Source organism: Aquarana catesbeiana, linkage group LG07, assembly GCF_042186555.1.
Source record: "Aquarana catesbeiana isolate 2022-GZ linkage group LG07, ASM4218655v1, whole genome shotgun sequence".
NCBI classification, from domain to species: domain Eukaryota; kingdom Metazoa; phylum Chordata; class Amphibia; order Anura; family Ranidae; genus Aquarana; species Aquarana catesbeiana.
The window spans coordinates 44,988,492-45,009,752 of NC_133330.1; the positions used below are offsets into that span (position 1 = coordinate 44,988,492).

Sequence of the window (21,261 nt, forward strand, 5' to 3'; positions counted from 1 at the left end):
AACTACACACAGGCAGGGGAGGATTCCGATTGGCTGGGAGCGATCGCGAGGGGGGGCCACGATCGGATGGTCTCCCCCTCGCCTCCCGACGCTCCCAGTCAAATTCCGACCGCCGCTGGCACCGGGGGGGGGGGGGGTCCGATTGGACCCCCCGCCCGCGGGAGGCAGATCACGTACGGGTACGTGATTCTGCCTGCCCGTGCCATTCTGCCGCCGTATATGTGCGTTAGGCGGTCGGCAAGTGGCTAGAGAGTGCAAAATCTGGTGCAGCTCTGCCTAGAAACCAATCAGCTTCTAGTTTTTATCAGCAAAGTTTAAAGTGTTTGTAACCTTTATAAATCAATTCACTGTCAGTCCCTCTCCTTTATCAGGTGATAATGCACAGTGTAAGTGCAATAGATGCCTCTAAAAACATTTTTTATTTTAAAGAGATCTTCAGGCCGGTCACGTGACTCCCTGCTACTCCGATCCCCGGGCTACAGCGGGAGGGGCCAAGCTCTCACTGTGATGTTAGCCAGGAGGTCACATGACCAGCATGCTGGCTGCTCTGCCCCTCCCGCTGTAGCAGAATGACTGGGAGTCACATGACCAGCTTGAAGATATCTGAAAAAAATTTATTTAGAGGCTTCGTTTTCAATAAATACTTGCACTGTAAGTTGTCGCTGCATAAAGGAGCTGACAAGGACGAAGAGGAGAGAGAGCTGCGGATGACGGAGGTATGTAGTAAACTGACCACAATGTCAGGGCTCAGCAGCCATTATAAACCAAGAACAGTTTCCAGGGGAGGGCAGTGCCAGGCAGGTTTTGTACAGTTTAGTGATGGGAAGGTTAGAGAGCACAAGCACTGTGCTGCTTAACCTGCTATAAGGGAACAGGATCCATTCTTTGGGTTACAAACTCTATAATTGAACAAGCTAAAAAGGTAGAAGCTGATTGGCTACCATGCACAGCTGCACCAGATTCTGCTCTCTCAAATTTTAGCAAATCAACCCTCATAGTATGGACTATCCCACCACCTCCTATGTCAGATTTAGATAGATCTAAATAGACAGATTTAGCTGGTACAAACAGGTACATGAATGTCACACACAATTTCAGTGCAGAGTGTCTACAAAACTCTTTATGAATTCCTCCCATACTTCTCAATCAACTGCATCAAAGAAAAAAGCTGTCAAGGGCCAAGTTGTACTCAGCCATAGTGATGTGGATAAACCTTTACAGTAAAATAATACAAGACTCAAAGAAACAAATAGTGGATTTTATTGTGGTAGGAAGGAACAATGTGTGTATTCCTTCATTGTCAGGACAGTTAGAGAGAGAAGACATTTTATACAGAAGTACTTGAGTTACTCTAATAAATATTGTCCATCTTTTAAAACATCTCTCACTATAAGGAGGACAGATTGGATGGAGTGTTGGAAGAGGCGATGCTGCCACTGGACAAAGCCCCCAATACAGGAACACCCTCCAGGATTTAACCGGTTTGTCCTTTACCCGGCATAGAATGAAATGCTTTCTTCCTATAAAACATTTTTCCAGGGACGTAAAATAGAACATAGATGTCAGGACTCCTAGGTTTTAGAATGACATGTAAATGACCTTTAAATGACTTTTTATATACAGTATATACACATTTAGATAAGATTTAGAGTCTTTTTCACTGCAAATATGATATCCTTTACTTGGGGTGTGCAGTTTTCTTCCAAGGTCTTGGCATAAGGCATGGGAAGATCAGCTCCAGTTACACGGAACACAGGAGAATCCAGGTAATTGAATGCAGGACCTAGAAAAGATTAATAAATAAATATGGTATCGTAAGACAAGACAATTGACACTGATATAAAATGTAAATTCCATGGAAGGAAGGAAAAAAAAAAAGGGGGCGGGCTTCACAGTGACTGATCACTTTGATAGCCAATCAGAGGCCATCACAGCAATCAGGTGACCTGGAACCAGCCGCTCCGAGTCCTGATCGTTAGAACGGGGCTCTCGATGAGATCCCGGTCTCTGTGCTGGGAGCGGGCCATGGGAGATACAAATATGCCGCATATTTGTGTACAGTGGGCAGGAAGGGGTTAAGCAAACACTTCACACTGCTACTGGAAAAGGCCATAACCTCTTGGCTTTATCAGCAGTGGAGCTGTGAAAGGTGGTGCTTGATCTGTATTTTATGAGTCAGTGGCATTAAATAAATATCTAGCTTAAATAATATCTAGCTATTACAGCAGATAGACAAAAATTGATTGCCAGGATGGTAATTTTCCCCTGTGGGCACCTGCGTGGCTTGGCCCTTTCTTCATCATCATGACACTGTTATAGAGATGATGAAGGCTGGAGGTTCATATAAGGGGAAAAAAAAAAAAAAAAAGAGAGAAGATCGTTCTGAATGTAGGCAAAGAGACTCCATCCTGCAGATACTAAATCTTGTGTGACACTTTGAATGACAAGTTATTGTTTGGTTTTATTTCTGTAATAAGGGACAGCTCAGAAATGTTACCATGCAATGAAATAATTACTTCCTGGGTGAAGTGAATAGACAATGCAGGTTTGTAGGCTCCCAAGACACAATCAAATATATAAGTTAGCAAGTGGCAAATGCATCAAGGGTTCTGTGTATATCTGTGTGCACTCACACATCTCATCATAGATCTATCAATCCATTTATCTTCCACACATGTTTGAGTGTTTGAAGTGCACGCAGCTTTAGTAGTAGAGGTCGACCGATATGGGTTTTTCCCTGGCCGATATTTAGAATTCAGGGCGGCCGATATATGATGCCCATTTTTGTAGCCGATTTTTCCTTTTTTTTGGCAGGCGACACTGGTTGCCACTGATAGGCGACACTGGTTGCCACTGATAGGCGACACTGGTTGCCACTGATAGGCGACACTGGTTGCCACTAAAATGGGGGCGACACTGGTAGGTTTCACACTGAGCCGATTTGTCAGTTACACTATATGTAACTGAATGCAGAGAGAGACCAGCTGTCAGAATTCAGCGGTGATGTCGGGGTGGGCGGGACCCTGCAGCTAATACCAGACAATGATTGGGCTGCTTAAGAAAGGGGCAGGGCCACATACACGTAGCGGACTGCCCAGATCCCATTGGCTGGTGTTTGACAGTTGCTGGGTCCCACCCACCCCCGACATCACCGCTGAATTCTGATAGCTCCTCTCTCTCTCTGCATTCAGTTGCAAATGTCAGTTTCACACACTGAGCAGCAAAACTGCCAGTGGAGTGTGGGGAAGGGAGGAGTGCAGTCAGTAATCGGCCAAATTTGCACCAAAAAAAAAAAAAAGGCAAACCTCTATTTAGTGGGTCAGTAGAATAGCATGTATGAAATGGAGAACGCAAAAACAATTCCAATAAATCTATAAATTAATAAAAGTATTAGTGCCAAGCTTTACTCCAGCTGGTATAGATAGCGGCACCATGATGTGTATTAGGAGACCTTTTCAGAAACATGTAAATACACATCTTTATTGTAGTCTTACCTTCCATAATCCTGGCACAGATTTCAGCTCCTACACCAAACTGAGGCCACCCTCCCTCGATTGTGACCAGATGGTTGGTCTTCACAATGCTGGCCTCTATAGTTTCAATGTCCATTGGTCGGATTGTGCGTAAGTTGATGACCTACAAAAAAGGACAAGGATTTAAGGCCTCATGCACACAGGACATTTATTTTTATTTACCTCTCCTAGAAGCCAGCAGCGTTTTTTGCAGAAAAAAATGCCTGACGTTTGTGAAAGTGTCCAAGCTTTTACAGGCATCAAGCTCTTGGAACATTAATTCATTTCATTGGCCAGAATAATTAAATTTATTCAGGCCAGTGAGATGAATTAATGCTCAAGCACTAGCTTTTAGGCGCGTTTAGCAGAAGCAAGTGTTTTTTCTGCCCAAACGCTGCTGCTCCTGGACACACCAGTAATGGGTTTATTTCCCCCTCTATAAGCCTCTAAAAGCTCCTGCCACTAAATGCTGCTAAAAGCCTATGTGTGCTTGGAGACACAGACCAACATGGAGGGGTGTTTAGATGCAGGAAAACAAAAACAACAAAAAAAACACACCCACACCAGAAGCAGCTGTTCCTAGATTGGAAGCTCTAATGAGCAGGGCCCTCTGATTCTTCCTGTATTGAATTGTACTGTCTGCCCTCATGTTGTAAAGCGCTGTGCAAACTGTTGGTGCTATATAAATCCTGTATTATAATAACATCCAGTGTTCATGAGGCCTTAAAGTTATAGTAACAAGTGCTACAACTGTATGTTACAGAAAATATTTTAGCTTTACCACAAAAGCACATGATGTACAGTACTGTGCAAAAGTTTTTGACAAAATCAATGATAGTATATACTAGGGAGTCCCATGTGTGAGCCACTAATGTTCACAAACTACATAATAATGATAACTAATGTAATGCAAATTTTTCAGACATAAAGTGTTTATAGTTTAACAATTAACAAAATTGAAAGTAAATGAACAGAAGAGAAATCCAAATTTGGTGTGACTACTCTTTGGCTTTAAGCAGTATCAATTCTTCTTGGTACACACAGTGCGCAGTTTTTGAAGGAATTGGGCGGGTAGGTTGTTGGAGAACACAGGCTGCCGCAATTCCTTCAGTCTTATCACAGTCTAAGCAACCTGATATCAAAAGTTTATTACTTTTTACAAATTTTTCTAGTAACATTTTTTATTTTATTTTTTTCTTCAATTACAATACTGTTCTATGACCGATTGACTATACATTTACAATGTATCACTTACTGTATATTTGATATGCAATATTCTATTGTATCACCATATTTTTCTAAATAAAAAAAGTTTGTATACAAAAATCCTTCAGTCTTTTCATGTTAACCCATGACAGACTTGATGTTGAGATCAGGGCTCTGTGGGGGCAAACTATCTCCTTGTTCTTCTTTACACTGAAGACAGTTATGTTTTCTATATTTCCATTTTCACTTTTATGTCGTTCTTATGTTTCCATGCATAGGACGTGGAATCAAGGCTTTGCATGAAAACATAGGAACTGGGTGCAGAAAAATGGCAGCAGGTGCTCTGCACTCATGAGTCAAAATGTGAAATATTTGGCTGTAGCGGGAGGCAGTTTGTTCGGAAGGACTGGAGAGCGGTACAATAATGAGTGTCTGCAGGGAAGAGGGAAGCATGGTGGAGGTTCCTGCAGGTTTGGGGCTGCATTTCTGCAAAAGGAGTTGGAGATTTGGTCAGGATCAATGGTGAGAAATACAGTCAGATACTTATCCATCATGCTATACCATTAGGGAGGTGTGTGAATGGCCCCAAATTTATTCTGCAGCAGGATAACGACCCCAAACATACAGCCAATGTCATTAGGAACTGTCTTCACCATAAAGAAGAACAAGGAGTTTGTCTGGGATTACATGAAAAGACAGAAGGATCTGAGGCAGCCTACATCTACAGAAGATCTGTGGTTAGTTGCCCATGTTGTTTGCAGCAACCTACCTGCCAAGTACTTTCAAAAAAAAAAAAAAAAAAAAAAAAAAGTTTGCATGCGTACCTAGAAGAATTGATGCCGTTTTAAAGACAAAAGGGGGTCACACCAAATACTGAATTTAAATTTCTCTTCCATTCATTTACTTTCAGTTTTGTCAATTGATAAGAAACGATAAACACTTCTATTTCTGAAAGTAGTCTTAAAGTGTTACTAAACCCACAGCAGTAAAATCAGTCTGTATAACAAACATGGTTTGCTGCATATACAAACTGTGGAAGGGGTTAATCTTTGGCCATCTGTAAAAAGGCTGTTTGATCCTGTCTTCTCTGATCATCCCTTTTTCCACAGTCCCCAAGCCATCTCTGGATAGTACAGAGGATAGGGGACAAGCTGCACATGCTCGGTTTGGTGTGTATTGCCAGAGAGTTTGATTTTCTTGGGGAGAGTGCATGTGATCAGCACAGGGCCAATCAGCACTGTCAAGACAGAGGGTCAGGGGTCATGCAGCCTCTTAGGACAGTCATGGGAGAATGAAAACTCCTCCTACAAGACTGCTCAAACTGCTAATGGGAAAAAAGGTATTTAGCGGTTTCTATTTACTAAAATAATCACAATTCCATGTTCTGTGTACTGTGGGAGACCAGATATAGTGAATGCAGAGTCCTGGGTTTAGTAAACCCTTCACAGCATGTTTTTCACGCCTGCCTAAACTTTTGCACAGTACTGTATATCTTTTTAGACCTGAATCTTTTTGTTATAATAAACGCTTATAAAAATGCTCATTTATGCAGATATTGGTACGTTCTTACCTCACAATCAATCCCTTCCTTTGCCAGCACATTGGCAGCCTCTATACAGTGACCCACAGGACGAGAGTGAGCGACCACAGTGATCTGACTGCCTGTAGATACAGCAAAGACATGTGATACATACAATGTATACAGTTCTTATTTTGTTAGCACTGCTCATGCCTAGACTTCCAAGCCACCAGCAACCTCCCCCCTTCACAATGATCCAAATGAAACTTGCAGTTGCGGTCTAAGCTGAGACAGCGATCTCCCCGCCGATTGAAGGAAAGGGAGCCGGCTTCAGTGCACCATTCAGAGATGTAAGAGCATTATCAAAGAAAAGGCGGCACATTTATCTACATACTAATGCACTGCACTGGTGAGCGGCACCTTTTCTTCTCTTTGATAATCCCTCCCATGACTGTAAATGCACACAGACAGTGGGGTTACTATCCAGCAGTTTTCACTTTTCATCTGGTGAGATTTTTCTAATAGCAGGAATAAGAGGTAGAGGTCTGGGGGAGGGAGCAGATAAAGGCTGTGGCCAGAACACTCTAAGGGCTCATTAACACTTGCTTTGACTTCACAAAACGCATACCACTTCATCATGCATTTGTGATGTGGTTTTGATGAAGCTCCGGTGAAGCGTCAGACATGTTTCCGTAAAGCTCTTTTGAAGCCTGTGTGTGTTATTCTCTCACACACACACACAAATTTCTCCAAAGCAAAGCTGAATTAAAGAATCTCAAAAGCCGCTGGTGCTTCAAACAAGCTTTGTCAGAGTTCTAGGGAGGCTTTCAGGACAATTTGAAGCACCAATAAAGCGACATGGGTTATAATTTTTGAAGTCAAAGCAAAAGTAAGGTGTAAACAGGATTGTAAGCTAACCATTTTATTTGGGGACCGTGGTTTTGACTGGTGTTCAGAGAGCTTTATCAAAGCGTGTCCAAAGCCTTGTTTTGAAGCAAGTGTAAACTAGCCCTAACAAAGAAAAGAGAACGGCGCCCTCTAAATGCAGCGCGTTTTACAATATGTTTAATGTAAATGGAATAAAACCACTCACATGGGAGCAGTGATTTTCCAGCGTTATTACTAGAAATACATATAGAAAAAATGGGTCATTTGACACTGGCCGGAACCTTCAAAGGGATATTTGTCTGCGGGTGTTCAATATACCACCTAACTTTGTATTTGTGAGTGTTTGCATAAGCCAGATAATGAAGTAAGCTTCCACTGAAGCCCACTCACACGGGCCTTGGTAAGGGAAGGGATTTTACCCCCCCATTCATCTGCTCTCCTCACAAAAAGCTCACCTATTCAACAGTGCTGTTGCATTACGCTCTTCTACTCTCCATAACTGTTTCCATACCAGGGGACTTCCATTACTATTCAAGACTACTCCTGCAGCCACCCGTGTATATTTTAGTCTGTTCCCCCTTTGTCATTGTATCAGGGCAGGTACTGTATCATTTGGTGTACTAACCATAACTGCTCTCTATGAACTGAAGATTATTTAGCTTATTGAAATTTATTACAGTCGACCACCTGCATTATTTTTCTTTCGTTTGTACTGTTAGCTGCCAATAGTGGGTGAATGTTTGACTGACCGAGGGGTGTTCGTGGTGATCACCTATTCCATGATAACGTTAACATAAATTTTAAATTCTATGGTGGAGGTATTGTGGTATCTCATATTTATTGTGGGTGGAATTGATTTTTTATCCCCAATAAAGAATCCTGTTTACTATATTTGATGGGTGTTCCCCTCTTTAGAATCCTTTTCCCTGCCCCTTGGGGTTCCTTCTCCTGCCTTCTTCCCGTCCCCTTTTTTTTTTTTTTATGTTATTTGAAATACAGTAGTTCATCCGCATAGTCCCCGAATGGTGTTTAATTCACGGGCCGATGGGAACGATCATCAAATCCTGTGGCTGTCCGGTCGTACTGCATGCACACATCGCTTCTGGGATGCTGGGATGAAGATCGTGGATGCTCCGTGATGTCGTCGCATCCGGGAACGGGGTCGGCAGGCGTTTGGAGCATGCGTGCGCCTTCCTCAGGCTCATGTGCCCGGATGTGACATCACGGAGCATCCACGAGGTGAGTGTTTTTAATCCATTTACATTAAATATATTGTAAATCACGCTGCATTTAGAAGGTGCCGTTTTCTTTGTTTTGTTCGAGCCTCTTCTAGCCTCCGTACTCTTCTTTTATGGACTGGCAGCCTTCTATATATTCAGAAACTTTTATCCTTACATGGACATATTTATTATGGATTTGTTTTGAAATACCCATATTCACCACCAAGTTCCCCTCTCTCTGTTTATGTCCCCCTTTCAGCTACTAATATACAGCCACATCCAGAGTGTGCCATATTAACCCCTTGTTTTTAAACTAGTCCTAAGGGTGCAGTTTATCTCCATTCCCTTTACAGCCAGTGTCCGGAGTGACAGACCTGCCACTACATTTAAGGATTTATGTACATTCGTACAATAATTAAAAAAAAATTAGTTAGAGTTTATAACCCTACTGTTAAGGAAAGGTTTTGTAAAATCAGTGGCAGACACTGGATAACTTCCTATATAAGTATTGGGCAGAAATGGTATAAAACATCCAGAAAAAAAAGAAGTGGGTACCTGGCCGTTCAATCTTTGCTTTACCAATAGGAACAACAAAGTCTTTAGACTGAGCTTCCTCGGACAGCTCAAATGGAACACCGTACATCAGTTCATTCTCCAAAAAAACCACTGTAAAGAAAAAAAAAAAAAAATACAAATTTAAGCACCTCATCGAATCGATGAAGGGGAGTACTTGTCTGCCTGAATCCCTGTCAATCTTCTCACCTGGATTATCATCTCGGATTGAAGCTTTCAGCAGACCCTTTGCATCTTCGGCATTCCAGGGACTCACGACCTTCAGTCCTGGACAGTGCCCATACCAGGCGGCAAAGCACTGAGAATGCTGGGCAGCCACACCGGCCGATGCTCCGTTGGGTCCCCGGAAAACGATTGGAACAGGGACGCGCCCAGCTGACATGTAATAGGTCTTAGCAGCAGAATTAATAACTTGATCAATGGCTTGCATGGAGAAGTTAAATGTCATAAACTCACATATTGGCCTCAATCCAGCCTGTAGGAATAAAAAAGAGTTAATATACAAATATCTGCACCAAAGCAAATGGAGTTCAGTGATCTGTAATGGACACATACCATAGCAGCACCAACAGCGATACCTGCAAATCCCATCTATCAAAAAAAAAAAAAAAAAAAAAAAAAGAGTCAACATTTATACATCTGACATAGAATTAGAACATTACTTTTTGTCAGCTTTTGATAAACCAGCTACACCAACACCCTAATTCAGCAGATGGCACAAAATTACAGTTTTACCTAGAAGTATGAAATGACTTCTGCCGCAGACAGCTCTTGGTTATTCTACTTTATTTTAAGAAATGTAAATTTAACAAGCTTTCCCCCAATAGTTTTCCAGGACAGCCTTCTAACGATCGATTCCTCAAAATTATCAGAAAAGCAGATAAAAGCCCCTTCTGCCAACATCTTCCATTAATGCCAAGTGGAAGGAACTACAGAGTAAGTAACTAATTTAGCAAGAACAAGGAAACCAATGACTGAGATATAGGAATGCTGTCCTGGAAGATTCCTGAGAAGACCCATTACTAATGAAACATTAAAGCCCAAGTTTAGTAGGGAATAAATCAATCAGCACAAGGGACATTACTTGTCATCAAGTAGGATGTGTCCCTTGTGCTCCTGTCTGCTCTGTTAGCTCAAATTCTCCTTCATGGAGCAGAAAGTGTTAATAGAACTGAAGATGCTGCGACGCCATCAAGAGTCCCTGACTACACCCGCCCTTTCCGCCAGCTCTTCCATTCATAGAAGCCGTACTACAGCTCCTAAGAATGACATGTGATCTATGAATAGATGGACCTTTCCAGCAATCACCTATCCTCCATTTATAGATCACCGTGACACTAAGTTCTACTTTAGCAAAGGGAATTACATAGTGGGGGGGGCTTTACACATAGCAGTATAAATACAGCTGTTCTGTGAAGCCCTCAGAGGTTTGTTAGAGAACCTTAGTGCACAAACAGCATCATGAAGGCCAAGGAACACACCGGACAGGTCAGGGATAAACTTGTGGAGAAGATAAAAGCAGGATTCGGCTAAATAAAAAAAATAAATAAATAAAAAATCCCAAGCTTTAAAACATCTCACGGAGCACTGTTCAATCCATAATCCGAAAATGAGAGCATGAATCAGAGAAGCCAAATACAGGGCAATCTTAGAAGAAGACCTGTAAAAGACCTGAGACTGGGGGGAGAGGTTCACCTTCCAGGAGGACAACGAAACATACAGCCAGAGCTACAATGGAATGGTTTAGATGAAAGCATTATCATATAATAGAATGGCCCAAAGTCCAGACCTAAATTCATATGAGAATCTGTGGCACGACTTGAAAATTGCTGTTCAGACTTTTTCCATCCAATCTGATAGAGCTTGAACTGTTTTTCAAAGAAGAATGGGCAGAAATTTCACTCAAGATGTGCAAATCTGGTAGAGACATCCCCAAAAAGACTTGCAGCTGTAATTGCAGTGAAAGGAGGTTCTACAAGGGTATTGACTCAGGGGGGCTGAATACAAATGTACCCCACACTTTGCACATATTTGGAAAAGATTTGGAAAACAAATGTATCATTTTCCTTCCACTTCACAATTATGTGCCACTTTGTGTTGGTCTATCAGATAAAATAGATTTATGTGTTTGGTTGTAACATGACAAAACGTGGAAAATTTCAAGGGGTATGAATACTTTTTCAAGGCACTGTATCTGTGAACATGGCACAACTTCAGGGATTTGGAAGCACGAGATGGAATCTGACCGGAGCAAAAAATGCTTTATCCAGTATACTTCTTACCACACATTACCTCAGATATAGGAGTATCCATAATCCGTTTGTCACCATACTTCTTCCAAAGTCCCCTACTGATCTAAAGGAAAGAGGGGGAAACGTTACTGATGGATTCTCAACTAAACACACTAAGCACCTTTTTTTTTTTTTTTTTGAGCCTGAACACAAAAAGTGCTGACAGAGAACACCTAGAAATGTTATTGTGCCTTGAAAGATTTACCCAAGTTCTTAAATTTTTTTTTTTTTTCAGAATTAAAAAAGAGCCCTTTCTGTACCTACACAGCCTCATAGCTGTATATCTGCAGCTTTAAATCATCACTGTGGGGTTATTTACTAAAACTGGAGAGTACGAAATCTGGTGCAGCTCTGCATAGAAACCAATCAGATTCCAGGTTCTATTGTCAAAGAATAACTGAACAAGCTGAAATTAGAAGCCGACTTGTTTCTATGCACAGCTGCACCAGATTCTGAGTGCTCCGGTTTTAGTAAATCTGCCTGTGACTGCTAGTCTCACGAGATTTGTAGTGAAGTTTGGAGATGACACGACTGTTCACAAAAATTTATATGGTACTGTCCCTATCAGATTATTGGTCAGTCTGGAGGGAAACCAAGGAGAATAAACCTGCGGCTGGGCCAGAAGGTTAAGTACAAAAAAAAAAAAAAAAAAAAACACACAGTAGGGCCCAACACATGGGAAAATCCAGTTGCATGATATTCAAGAAGGACAAAATAGGTTTATTCCTCTCAAGGCCTTTCAAATAATGTATTTACACTCTGCATCTGGTTACAGTTGTTTTATTAAGCTTGCCACTACTTTGTTGCCTTGCTTCCAATCGTGCCTTTTATGCGACTTTGTTTTTATGTGCAAGTCTCTTCCTTTTGAGAATGAGGTATCCTTTTTTTCCCCCATATTATCTCTCCATCTATTCCCCCACAGACTTGAGAAAGAAGTGTGTTCCTCTGAAATGTGTTGCCAGCCACTACCCATTCCTCAGCTACCTGAAAAAGCCTCTCTGCATAGCATGCATGTGGAGAGCTGCAAGTTTGTGCTCTTTATCTTTGCCTTCAGCCTTTTTGCGATATCATCTGTACTATATCTTGTTCTACTATAACAATTACTATCATTCACTGCCCCTTGTCATCCTTGGCACGGACAAACCATTGGACCTTCACTCAGTGTACACAGAAGACTGAACTGCTATTTACCATCTAGTGCCTTCTGCCTCCTGAGGCTGACAGCTGCCAGCTCTCCCCATAATGAACCTTTTTTTGTGGCCAGTCCCTGATCCATAACTGGTTCAGCTGTACATCAAGGTTTTGTAACTTTCTACAGTCATAATGCAAGCTGCCGATTCAGCACATAGTTTCCTTGACATCTGATTAGCAGCCAGCTGTGATTTACGGCTTCTGGACTCACAGACTGAACTTTCTAATCTCTAAGACAGTGAACATCAGAGCCTGAGTATTGACAGCTCCCCCCTCACCTAGACTACACTCTGCAGATTTCTGTTATACACAGGCCAATCTGTTGGATCCTTGTTAGGAGTGCACACTGCAGCCCTTTCACAGCCTCCCTTTATCTAGTCTTCATCCTGAAATCTACTACTACTACTACTACTACTACTACTACTACTACTACTAATGGAACAATCTGCTGGGTCTCAGTCCTGCAGTATTACACACTCCTCACCAGTGTTTACAGCTATGACTGACAGCTGACAATTCTACCCATCTTTCCTCTGTGGCCAATTGTGAAGCCACAGATGTGCACATGGACCAGTTTCTCTGACACTATGGGGTTGATTTACTAAAACTGGAGAGTGTAAAATCTAGTGCATTTCTGCATAGTAATCAGCTTTCAGGTTTTATTGTCAAAGCCTGATTGAACAAGCTGAAGTTAGAAGCGGATTGGTTACCATGCACAGCTGCATCCAATTTTGACCTCTCCAGTTTTAGGAAATCCACCCGTGTTTCAGTTTATTTACGGTCCTTCTTGCGTATCATACAATTGTGAATTGTTTGGTCCTTTTTGCTAATTATTTTGACGATAAAAACGTCCAAAAAAAAACCACATCCAGACATGTTCAGCGGCAAGGATCATAGAACAGAAGGGGATCAAATAGAAAAACAAAAGTCACAACACTCTGTAAGAAATACAATAATGCATAATGGTAACAAGTACAAATCATCCAAAGAGAGAAATAGGGAAGCCAGAATCACAAGCACTCCTCCATATGGAGCAGGGGGCCATGAAATGGTCATTTAACCCTGAATTTAATGATCCTTGTGCCAGGAAATACTGTTTTTTGTATTCACTATTCCTGTCGCTGGAAAGAAAGCTTTACACGAGGCCTTGCAAGGATTTTTTTTTTCACTTATTTTGTGGCTGTATTTCCCTCCACCTCCCTTGCGGGTTCGTGAATAATATCCCACCAATCACCAGTCGTGGTGGGCAGCTCCGACATGATGAAGCAAGGCCCGCCTCTAACAAGATAGCTGCATCTACTCAGAGAACAAAGCATGTAATGAGGGAAAGCACAGACAATACTGGTGATGACTAGTCCTTTGACCTCTGCCTGTTTTTTTTGGGCTCAGCTTTCACAGTAGAAGTCCTCTGAAATAGGTCAGTGCAAAGACAGCCGTGTGTTACTATACACATAAAATAGATATTAATGATCAAACTTGGTGTCACTTTTGGTTTGATTCTGTCACAGAGCCACAAACTGTTTTATTCATCTTAGACTCGGATGTAATGCCCCGTGTAACAGAGTTCCCAAATCCTAATAAAGCCAACATGACGGGATTTCACCCACCTAGTTGGAATTTATATAATGAAGAAGTCAACTGAGTGAGGCTTGATCAGAACCATCAATAAAAGTAAGACTTGTGGGAGATGAGTGATCGCGGGGGAGGGGAGAAAATGATCGGAGATATGGTTTTTGGACTTTTGTCAGCTTTCATTGGTTTCCAGAAACTAAAATAATCCACCTATGTACTCTACCTTATAGGCTCCATCGTATTGTGCAACTTCCTCTCCTAGCATAAACACCCGCTCGTCTCTCTCCAGCTCTTCATCCAAAGCCTGGTTCAGAGCATCCCGAACAGTGATCTAAAACAAAATCATTTTTTTTTTCTAAAGAAATTATTTACATTTACAAAGAAAAAAAAAAAAAAAAAAACACAACATCTACTTAAAGATTGAAGAGGTAAAGAAATATTCAAAAAAAATTATACATCAAAGCTCCAGCCATGAAAATTGGCTGAAAATTGTCAATCTGCTAAATCATATTTCTGTCACTTTTCTTCTTTCCTGTGTGCAGCTGTTTCTATTGTACGAGAACCAATGACAGCTTGTTGGGGTCTATCAGAGGATACATAAGGGCCCTTTCACACTGGGGCGGTTTGCAGATGCTATTTTGCTAATAATAGCGCCTACAAACCGACCTGAAACAGCCGCTGCTGTCTCTACAGTGTGAAAGCCCCGAGGGCTTTCACACTGCAGCGGTGCGCTAGCAGGACGGGAAAAAAAGTCCTGCTAGCAGCTTTTTTCAGAGCGCTGAAGGAGCAGAGTGTATACTGCTCCTTCACCGCTCCTGCCCATTGAAATCAATGGGACAGCGTGGCTATACTGCTGGCAAAGCGCCTCTGTAAAACTGTCCCCCACTAGCGGCCGATGGTAAAGCGCCACTTATAATAGCGGCGCTTTACCGCCGACACTGCCCCAGTGTGAAAGGGCCCTTACTCTCTGAATTAAGAGGTGTTAGCAGGCAGGATTTTTATTGCAGAAGAGACATACTATGGGGTCAGTTCACACCTATGTGTTTTTTAGTGTTTTTTTTTTTTTCAGAAACGCACTACAGTCCATTTAACATGGTTTCCTATGGGGGCACGTTCACCTCTGTTTTTTTCAGCCACTTCATTTTTGGAAAGGACCAGGGACCTTTTTTTTTTTTTTTTTTTTTTTTTTTAACTCAAAACAGTTCTTTTTTGATTTAATACACACGATGCAGAAAAGCATGCACCATGGACACGTTTTTGATGCTTTTTTTTTATCTGCCCAACAACAAATTGGACAAAAAACAAACTGCAAAACATGTCAAATATGTGAAAAACGCTTGTGCAAAAAACACAAAACGGCCCACAAAAAAAGAATTGGATCAAAAGCAAACTGCATAGGTGTGAACCAGACCTAAGAAATACCACAAATTATTGAGTTAAAATAACTCATATTTATCTCAGAAGTAGCCAATTCTGTTAAAAAAATACGTTATTTACCGAATGTGGTAAATATTTATGCTTTGCGATATTTATCGCCTAAACTAAGGGTCCTTTCACATGGGTGGTTGGCCCGACGGACACCACCTTGCTCAGTGGGGGATTGATCTGCTGAGCAGGCAGGTGACAGATCCGTCTCCACTCACTGTGCATAGATGGACCTGTCAGAGCCCCGCTCTCCTATATGGGGAGATCGGATGAAAAACGGACCGCCTGTCCATTTTCATTCACTCCGATCCTCCAGACAGATGGAAAATAGGGTCTCCGTCTTGATTTCCACGGACAGGATATCGGCAGATGTCCAGGGACATGTCTCCCCCGACTTCTGCGGCTCCATAGAGGTGAATGGAGGGTCTGATCACGTCTGCCTGAAAAACTGACAGGCGGAGCTGATCAGAAAGCCTGCGTGAAAGAGGCCTAAGTGTTATTTTTGGTGTTGCTTTTCACTTTTTTTTTTTTTTTTTTTATTTTATTTTTACATGCCAACACTGAATCAAAATAAGATAGTTCTGTAAATAAATGCACACAGAAATATTTTGAAACTGAGAAAATATTCAGTGTGCTTTCATTCACAGAACAATCTCCCTCTGGTGAAATGTTACAATGTATTTCCATTCCTGAGCTCAGGGCAGAACATTTCCACACCAATACATTGTATACTTTTACTGGTTAATGCAGACTTCCCTTATTGTGTACATTGCTAAAATATCAACTGCCATCTGCCAGGTGATACATAACAAATGTGTGTTTTTTTACTGAATTCACTTTAATGATGCATTTTTTTTTTTTTTGGTATGCACCCATTCATTTTTTATAGACGCAGAATCATATCGGTTTTGATATCGGGAGCATGCTCACAAGTACTCAGTATCGGCACCGATATCGGTGCATCCTCAAAATGTACTTTAATAGTAGTAGTGCCTCGTTCGCATGGGGCCCACTATGAAATACGCCTGTGTGTACCTGATGAGGCTGCACAGATGGTCCATGCATCCCCGTACAGACAGTCCCATTGATGTCAGTTGGAATGCAGAAGCAGCACAGCCACTGCTACCAAATTGACATCTGTGTGGGTGCAAGGAAGGGGGATGGGACACCAGTGACAGGGAAGGTGGGGGGGGGGGGGGACACACCAGTGACAGGGAAGAAGAAGGGGGGGGGGACACACCAGTGACAGGGAAGAAAGTGGGGGGGGGGACACACCAGTGACAGGGAAGAAAGTGGGGGGGGGACACACCAGTGACAGGGAAGAAAGTGGGGGGGGGGACACACCAGTGACAGGGAAGAAAGTGGGGGGGGGGGGACACACCAGTGACAGGGAAGAAAGTGGGGGGGGGGACACACCAGTGACAGGGAAGAAGAAGGGGGGGGACACACCAGTGACAGGGAAGAAGAAGGGGGGGGGACACACCAGTGACAGGGAAGAAGAAGGGGGGGGGGACACACCAGTGACAGGGAAGAAGAAGGGGGGGGGGGACACACCAGTGACAGGGAAGAAGAAGGGGGGGGGGACACACCAGTGACAGGGAAGAAGAAGGGGGGGGGGACACACCAGTGACAGGGAAGAAGAAGGGGGGGGGGACACACCAGTGACAGGGAAGAAGAAGGGGGGGGACACACCAGTGACAGGGAAGAAGAAGGGGGGGGGACACACCAGTGACAGGGAAGAAGAAGGGGGGGGGGACACACCAGTGACAGGGAAGAAGAAGGGGGGGGGGGACACACCAGTGACAGGGAAGAAGAAGGGGGGGGGGGGGGACACACCAGTGACAGGGAAGAAGAAGGGGGGGGGGGGGACACACCAGTGACAGGGAAGAAGAAGGGGGGGGGGGGACACACCAGTGACAGGGAAGAAGAAGGGGGGGGGGGGACACACCAGTGACAGGGAAGAAGAAGGGGGGGGGGGGACACACCAGTGACAGGGAAGAAGAAGGGGGGGGGGGGGACACACCAGTGACAGGGAAGAAGAAGGGGGGGGGGGGAGACACACCAGTGACAGGGAAGAAGAAGGGGGGGGGAGACACACCAGTGACAGGGAAGAAGAAGGGGGGGGGGAGACACACCAGTGACAGGGAAGAAGAAGGGGGGGGGGAGACACACCAGTGACAGGGAAGAAGAAGGGGGGGGGGGGGGGACACACCAGTGACAGGGAAGAAGAAGGGGGGGGGGGGGACACACCAGTGACAGGGAAGAAGAAGGGGGGGGGGACACACCAGTGACAGGGAAGAAGAAGGGGGGGGGACACACCAGTGACAGGGAAGAAGAAGGGGGGGGGGACACACCAGTGACAGGGAAGAAGAAGGGGGGGGGGACACACCAGTGACAGGGAAGAAGAAGGGGGGGGGGACACACCAGTGACAGGGAAGAAGAAGGGGGGGGGGACACACCAGTGACAGGGAAGAAGAAGGGGGGGGGGACACACCAGTGACAGGGAAGAAGAAGGGGGGGGGACACACCAGTGACAGGGAAGAAGAAGGGGGGGGGGACACACCAGTGACAGGGAAGAAGAAGGGGGGGGGGACACACCAGTGACAGGGAAGAAGAAGGGGGGGGGGACACACCAGTGACAGGGAAGAAGAAGGGGGGGGGGACACACCAGTGACAGGGAAGAAGGGGGGGGGACACACCAGTGACAGGGAAGAAGGGGGGGGGACACACCAGTGACAGGGAAGAAGGGGGGGGGACACACCAGTGACAGGGAAGAAGGGGGGGGGACACACCAGTGACAGGGAAGAAGGGGGGGGGACACACCAGTGACAGGGAAGAAGGGGGGGGGGACACACCAGTGACAGGGAAGAAGGGGGGGGGACACACCAGTGACAGGGAAGAAGGGGGGGGGGACACCAGTGACAGGGAAGAAGGGGGGGGGGACACCAGTGACAGGGAAGAAGGGGGGGGGACACACCAGTGACAGGGAAGAAGGGGGGGGGGACACACCAGTGACAGGGAAGAAGGGGGGGGGACACACCAGTGACAGGGAAGAAGGGAGGGGGGAACACACCAGTGACAGGGAAGAAGGGAGGGGGGAACACACCAGTGACAGGGAAGAAGGGAGGGGGGAACACACCAGTGACAGGGAAGAAGGGGGGGGGGACACACCAGTGACAGGGAAGAAGGGGGGGGGGGGACACACCAGTGACAGGGAAGAGGGGGGGGGGGACACCAGTGACAGGGAAGGGAGGTGACATGGAGGAAGGGGGGTGTCATGGAAGGGGGACACATACAGACACACAGAATACCTGTAGGGCGGCGGGCTGGCTCCTGTGGAACCCTCTCTGGAAGGAGACGGACAGCCGACTCTGCGGAGACAGAACACACTGAGTTCCCTTGATACATCTCACCCCGCTCCCTCCCGGTGCGGCTCCCCGGGCCCCGACTCACCTTCCCGGTACACAACAGTCTCCTCAGCGCCGCCATCTTGCTTCTGTCCTCTGACTAAACGTCGCCCTTCGCCGAGCTCCCAGCCTATCACAACACAGAACCAGCCGAGCCCGCCAGCTGACTCCTTTCCACCAATCAGGAGCAAGCGAGTAACACGCCTTGGTCACACCCCCATCTCACGGTCAGCCCGCAAACATGGGGTGGGCGGGGTGCGGGAAGGGTTGCCGCGCGACAGCCAATCAGCGGCGGCGAACGGCAGACGTGTACGGAAAGCGAAGAGGCTCATTGGTGTGATCCGCGCGTTGTAGTGGGAGGAGATCCGGGAAGAGGCCCCGCACTGTGCTCTGTACACCGAGGGGGGACCGGAGGCTGAGCGGACACCGAGCCCGGGGCGGAGATCAGGTAAGGGTGGTGGTGGGTCTGGCTGTGCAGCTTCATAAACACAGGGAAGAGCCGACACCGAGATCTCACCGCTGTCACCTATCAGAGGCCTCACCTCCCGAGGAACCACAAGACCCAGCAAGTCCTCACAACCAGATGTATTCATGGATGAGAGGCGGAAGGCTGACATCTCCGGCCTCCATCAACAGACCCGGCGCCTGGCTGACATTTCCATCCTTTGGCTTTAAAGCTGAAATCCATTCAAACTGCTAAATACACCAAAAATCACATAGAGATGAGGGGGAGGGGCCTCACCTGTCATGGGAGGGGCCTCACCTGTCATGGGAGGGGCCTCACCTGTCATGGGAGGGGCCTCACCTGTCATGGGAGGGGCCTCACCTGTCATGGGAGGGGCCTCACCTGTCATAGGACTCCCACTTCTGTCCATCCAGTCCTGTGATTTACACAGCCCCGCCACACAGCACAGCTCTATCTCCTGATGTCTTCTCTGCTGTATTTCACTAACACTTCCAGGTCTTGTCCCTCCTCCAGCCTGTGATTGGACAGTAAAAGGAGAAGCAGATGACCTCCTCTCTCTGTCACTCTGCTCCCTCCTTCTATCAGCGTGTGTCTTGCACCGTAGCACAATCGATTGGCTCCTTGTCCTGTTTCTCCCTCCCCCAGTCTGAGCTCTGCTGTACGGGGGACTGTAAGAGGCTGATACCAAGACAAAGTCATGTCAGCTTTTTGCATTAAAAATAAATAGAATAAAAGTATTTATTAGCCACTTGAAGACCAGGCTTTATGGGCACTTTTTGTTTACAAGTTTAAAACTAGAAAATTACTGAGGACCCCCCAAACATTATACATTTTATTTTTTAGCAGAGACCCTAGAGCAGTGATGGTGAACCTTGGCACCCCAGATGTTTTGGAACTACATTTCCCATGATGATCATGCACTCTGCAGTGTAGGTGAGCATCATGGGAAATGTAGTTTGAAAACATCTGGGGTGCCAAGGTGTGCCATCACTGGTATAGAGAATGAAATGGCGATCGTTGCAGTTTTTTTATGTCACGCTGTATTCGCCCAGCGTTTTTTCAACTGCAAATTTTGTGGAAAAAATGAACTTAAATGAATTTAAAAACAAAACACAATATATGTCTCAGTTTTTTTGTTTAATGTGAAAGATGATGTTACACCAATTAAATAGATATCAGAGAGATATCGGACGCTTTGAACACCTTCACAGGTCACCTGTTTGGAATTACGGGGGAGGTCTAGGGCTAGAAGGATTGCTCTCGCTCTGACGTTTGCGGCGATATCTCATGTGTGGTGTGAGTGCCGTTTATATATGTGTTCACTTTTGCACATGAGCACGGAGGTATGGGGATGCTTTACATTTTATTTTATTTGTCTTATTTATTTTACTTTTTATTTTTACGCTGTTCCTTTAAAGAAAAATGTAATCACTTTTATTCCTATTACAGGGAATGTAAGGATGACAGGTCCTCTTCATGGAGAGATCTGAGGTCAAAAAGACACAAAATCTCTCCTTTACCATTAAAAGCAAAAGATAAAAAAAATAAAAAGTGGTTTACTTCCACCCTGTACCGGAAGGAAGGTCATGACGTCGCTCTGGTCCTCCAAGACCATAGAGAGGCGATCAAAGACAATCTATTCTTTGATCACCTCTGGGACCAGCCAGCAGATTATATTATATATATATATATACAATAAAAGAGATGGGATTGTTGCACATAAAAATATTTATTGAAAACATAAAAATAACATCAAAGATGCATGGTATACCATGCATCTTTGATGTTATTTTTATATTTTCATAATTGTATTTATTTATTTTCAATAAATATTTTTATGTGCAGCAATCCCATCTTTTTTTCTATATTTTGGCCCTTGGGAAGGCCAGATTGCTTGTACATTTTGCTAAAACTATCGTGCACTTCACCCTTTGTGTGTACATATAGATAGATATCTATATAGATAGAGAGAGAGAGAGAGATCTATATAT

The 21,261-nt window shown here is 44.6% G+C and overlaps 2 protein-coding genes across 5 annotated transcripts in view; one reads left to right on the plus strand and one right to left on the minus strand.

Annotated features, from left to right (window-relative positions):
• Positions 1 to 1,237: 1,237 nt before the first annotated feature.
• LOC141103014 (pyruvate dehydrogenase E1 component subunit beta, mitochondrial-like) lies at positions 1,238 to 19,002 on the minus strand. The gene is made up of 10 exons (XM_073592130.1): positions 18,851 to 19,002; positions 18,709 to 18,768; positions 14,196 to 14,303; positions 11,211 to 11,273; positions 9,474 to 9,509; positions 9,108 to 9,393; positions 8,901 to 9,011; positions 6,289 to 6,380; positions 3,495 to 3,636; positions 1,238 to 1,783 (listed from the first exon to the last, which is right to left on the minus strand). The coding sequence occupies exons 1-10, from the start codon at positions 18,884 to 18,886 to the stop codon at positions 1,635 to 1,637; spliced, it is 1,083 nt and encodes a 360-aa protein (XP_073448231.1). The 5' UTR covers positions 18,887 to 19,002; the 3' UTR covers positions 1,238 to 1,634.
• A 75-nt stretch (positions 19,003 to 19,077) lies between these two features.
• Positions 19,078 to 21,261, plus strand: part of KCTD6 (potassium channel tetramerization domain containing 6) — a 21,837-nt gene continuing 19,653 nt past the window's right edge. For all 4 annotated transcript variants that reach the window (XM_073592132.1, XM_073592134.1, XM_073592133.1 and 1 more), the window contains exon 1: positions 19,078 to 19,252. The gene's annotated coding sequence lies outside the window, so the exon portion shown is untranslated. The remainder of the gene's footprint in view (positions 19,253 to 21,261) is intronic.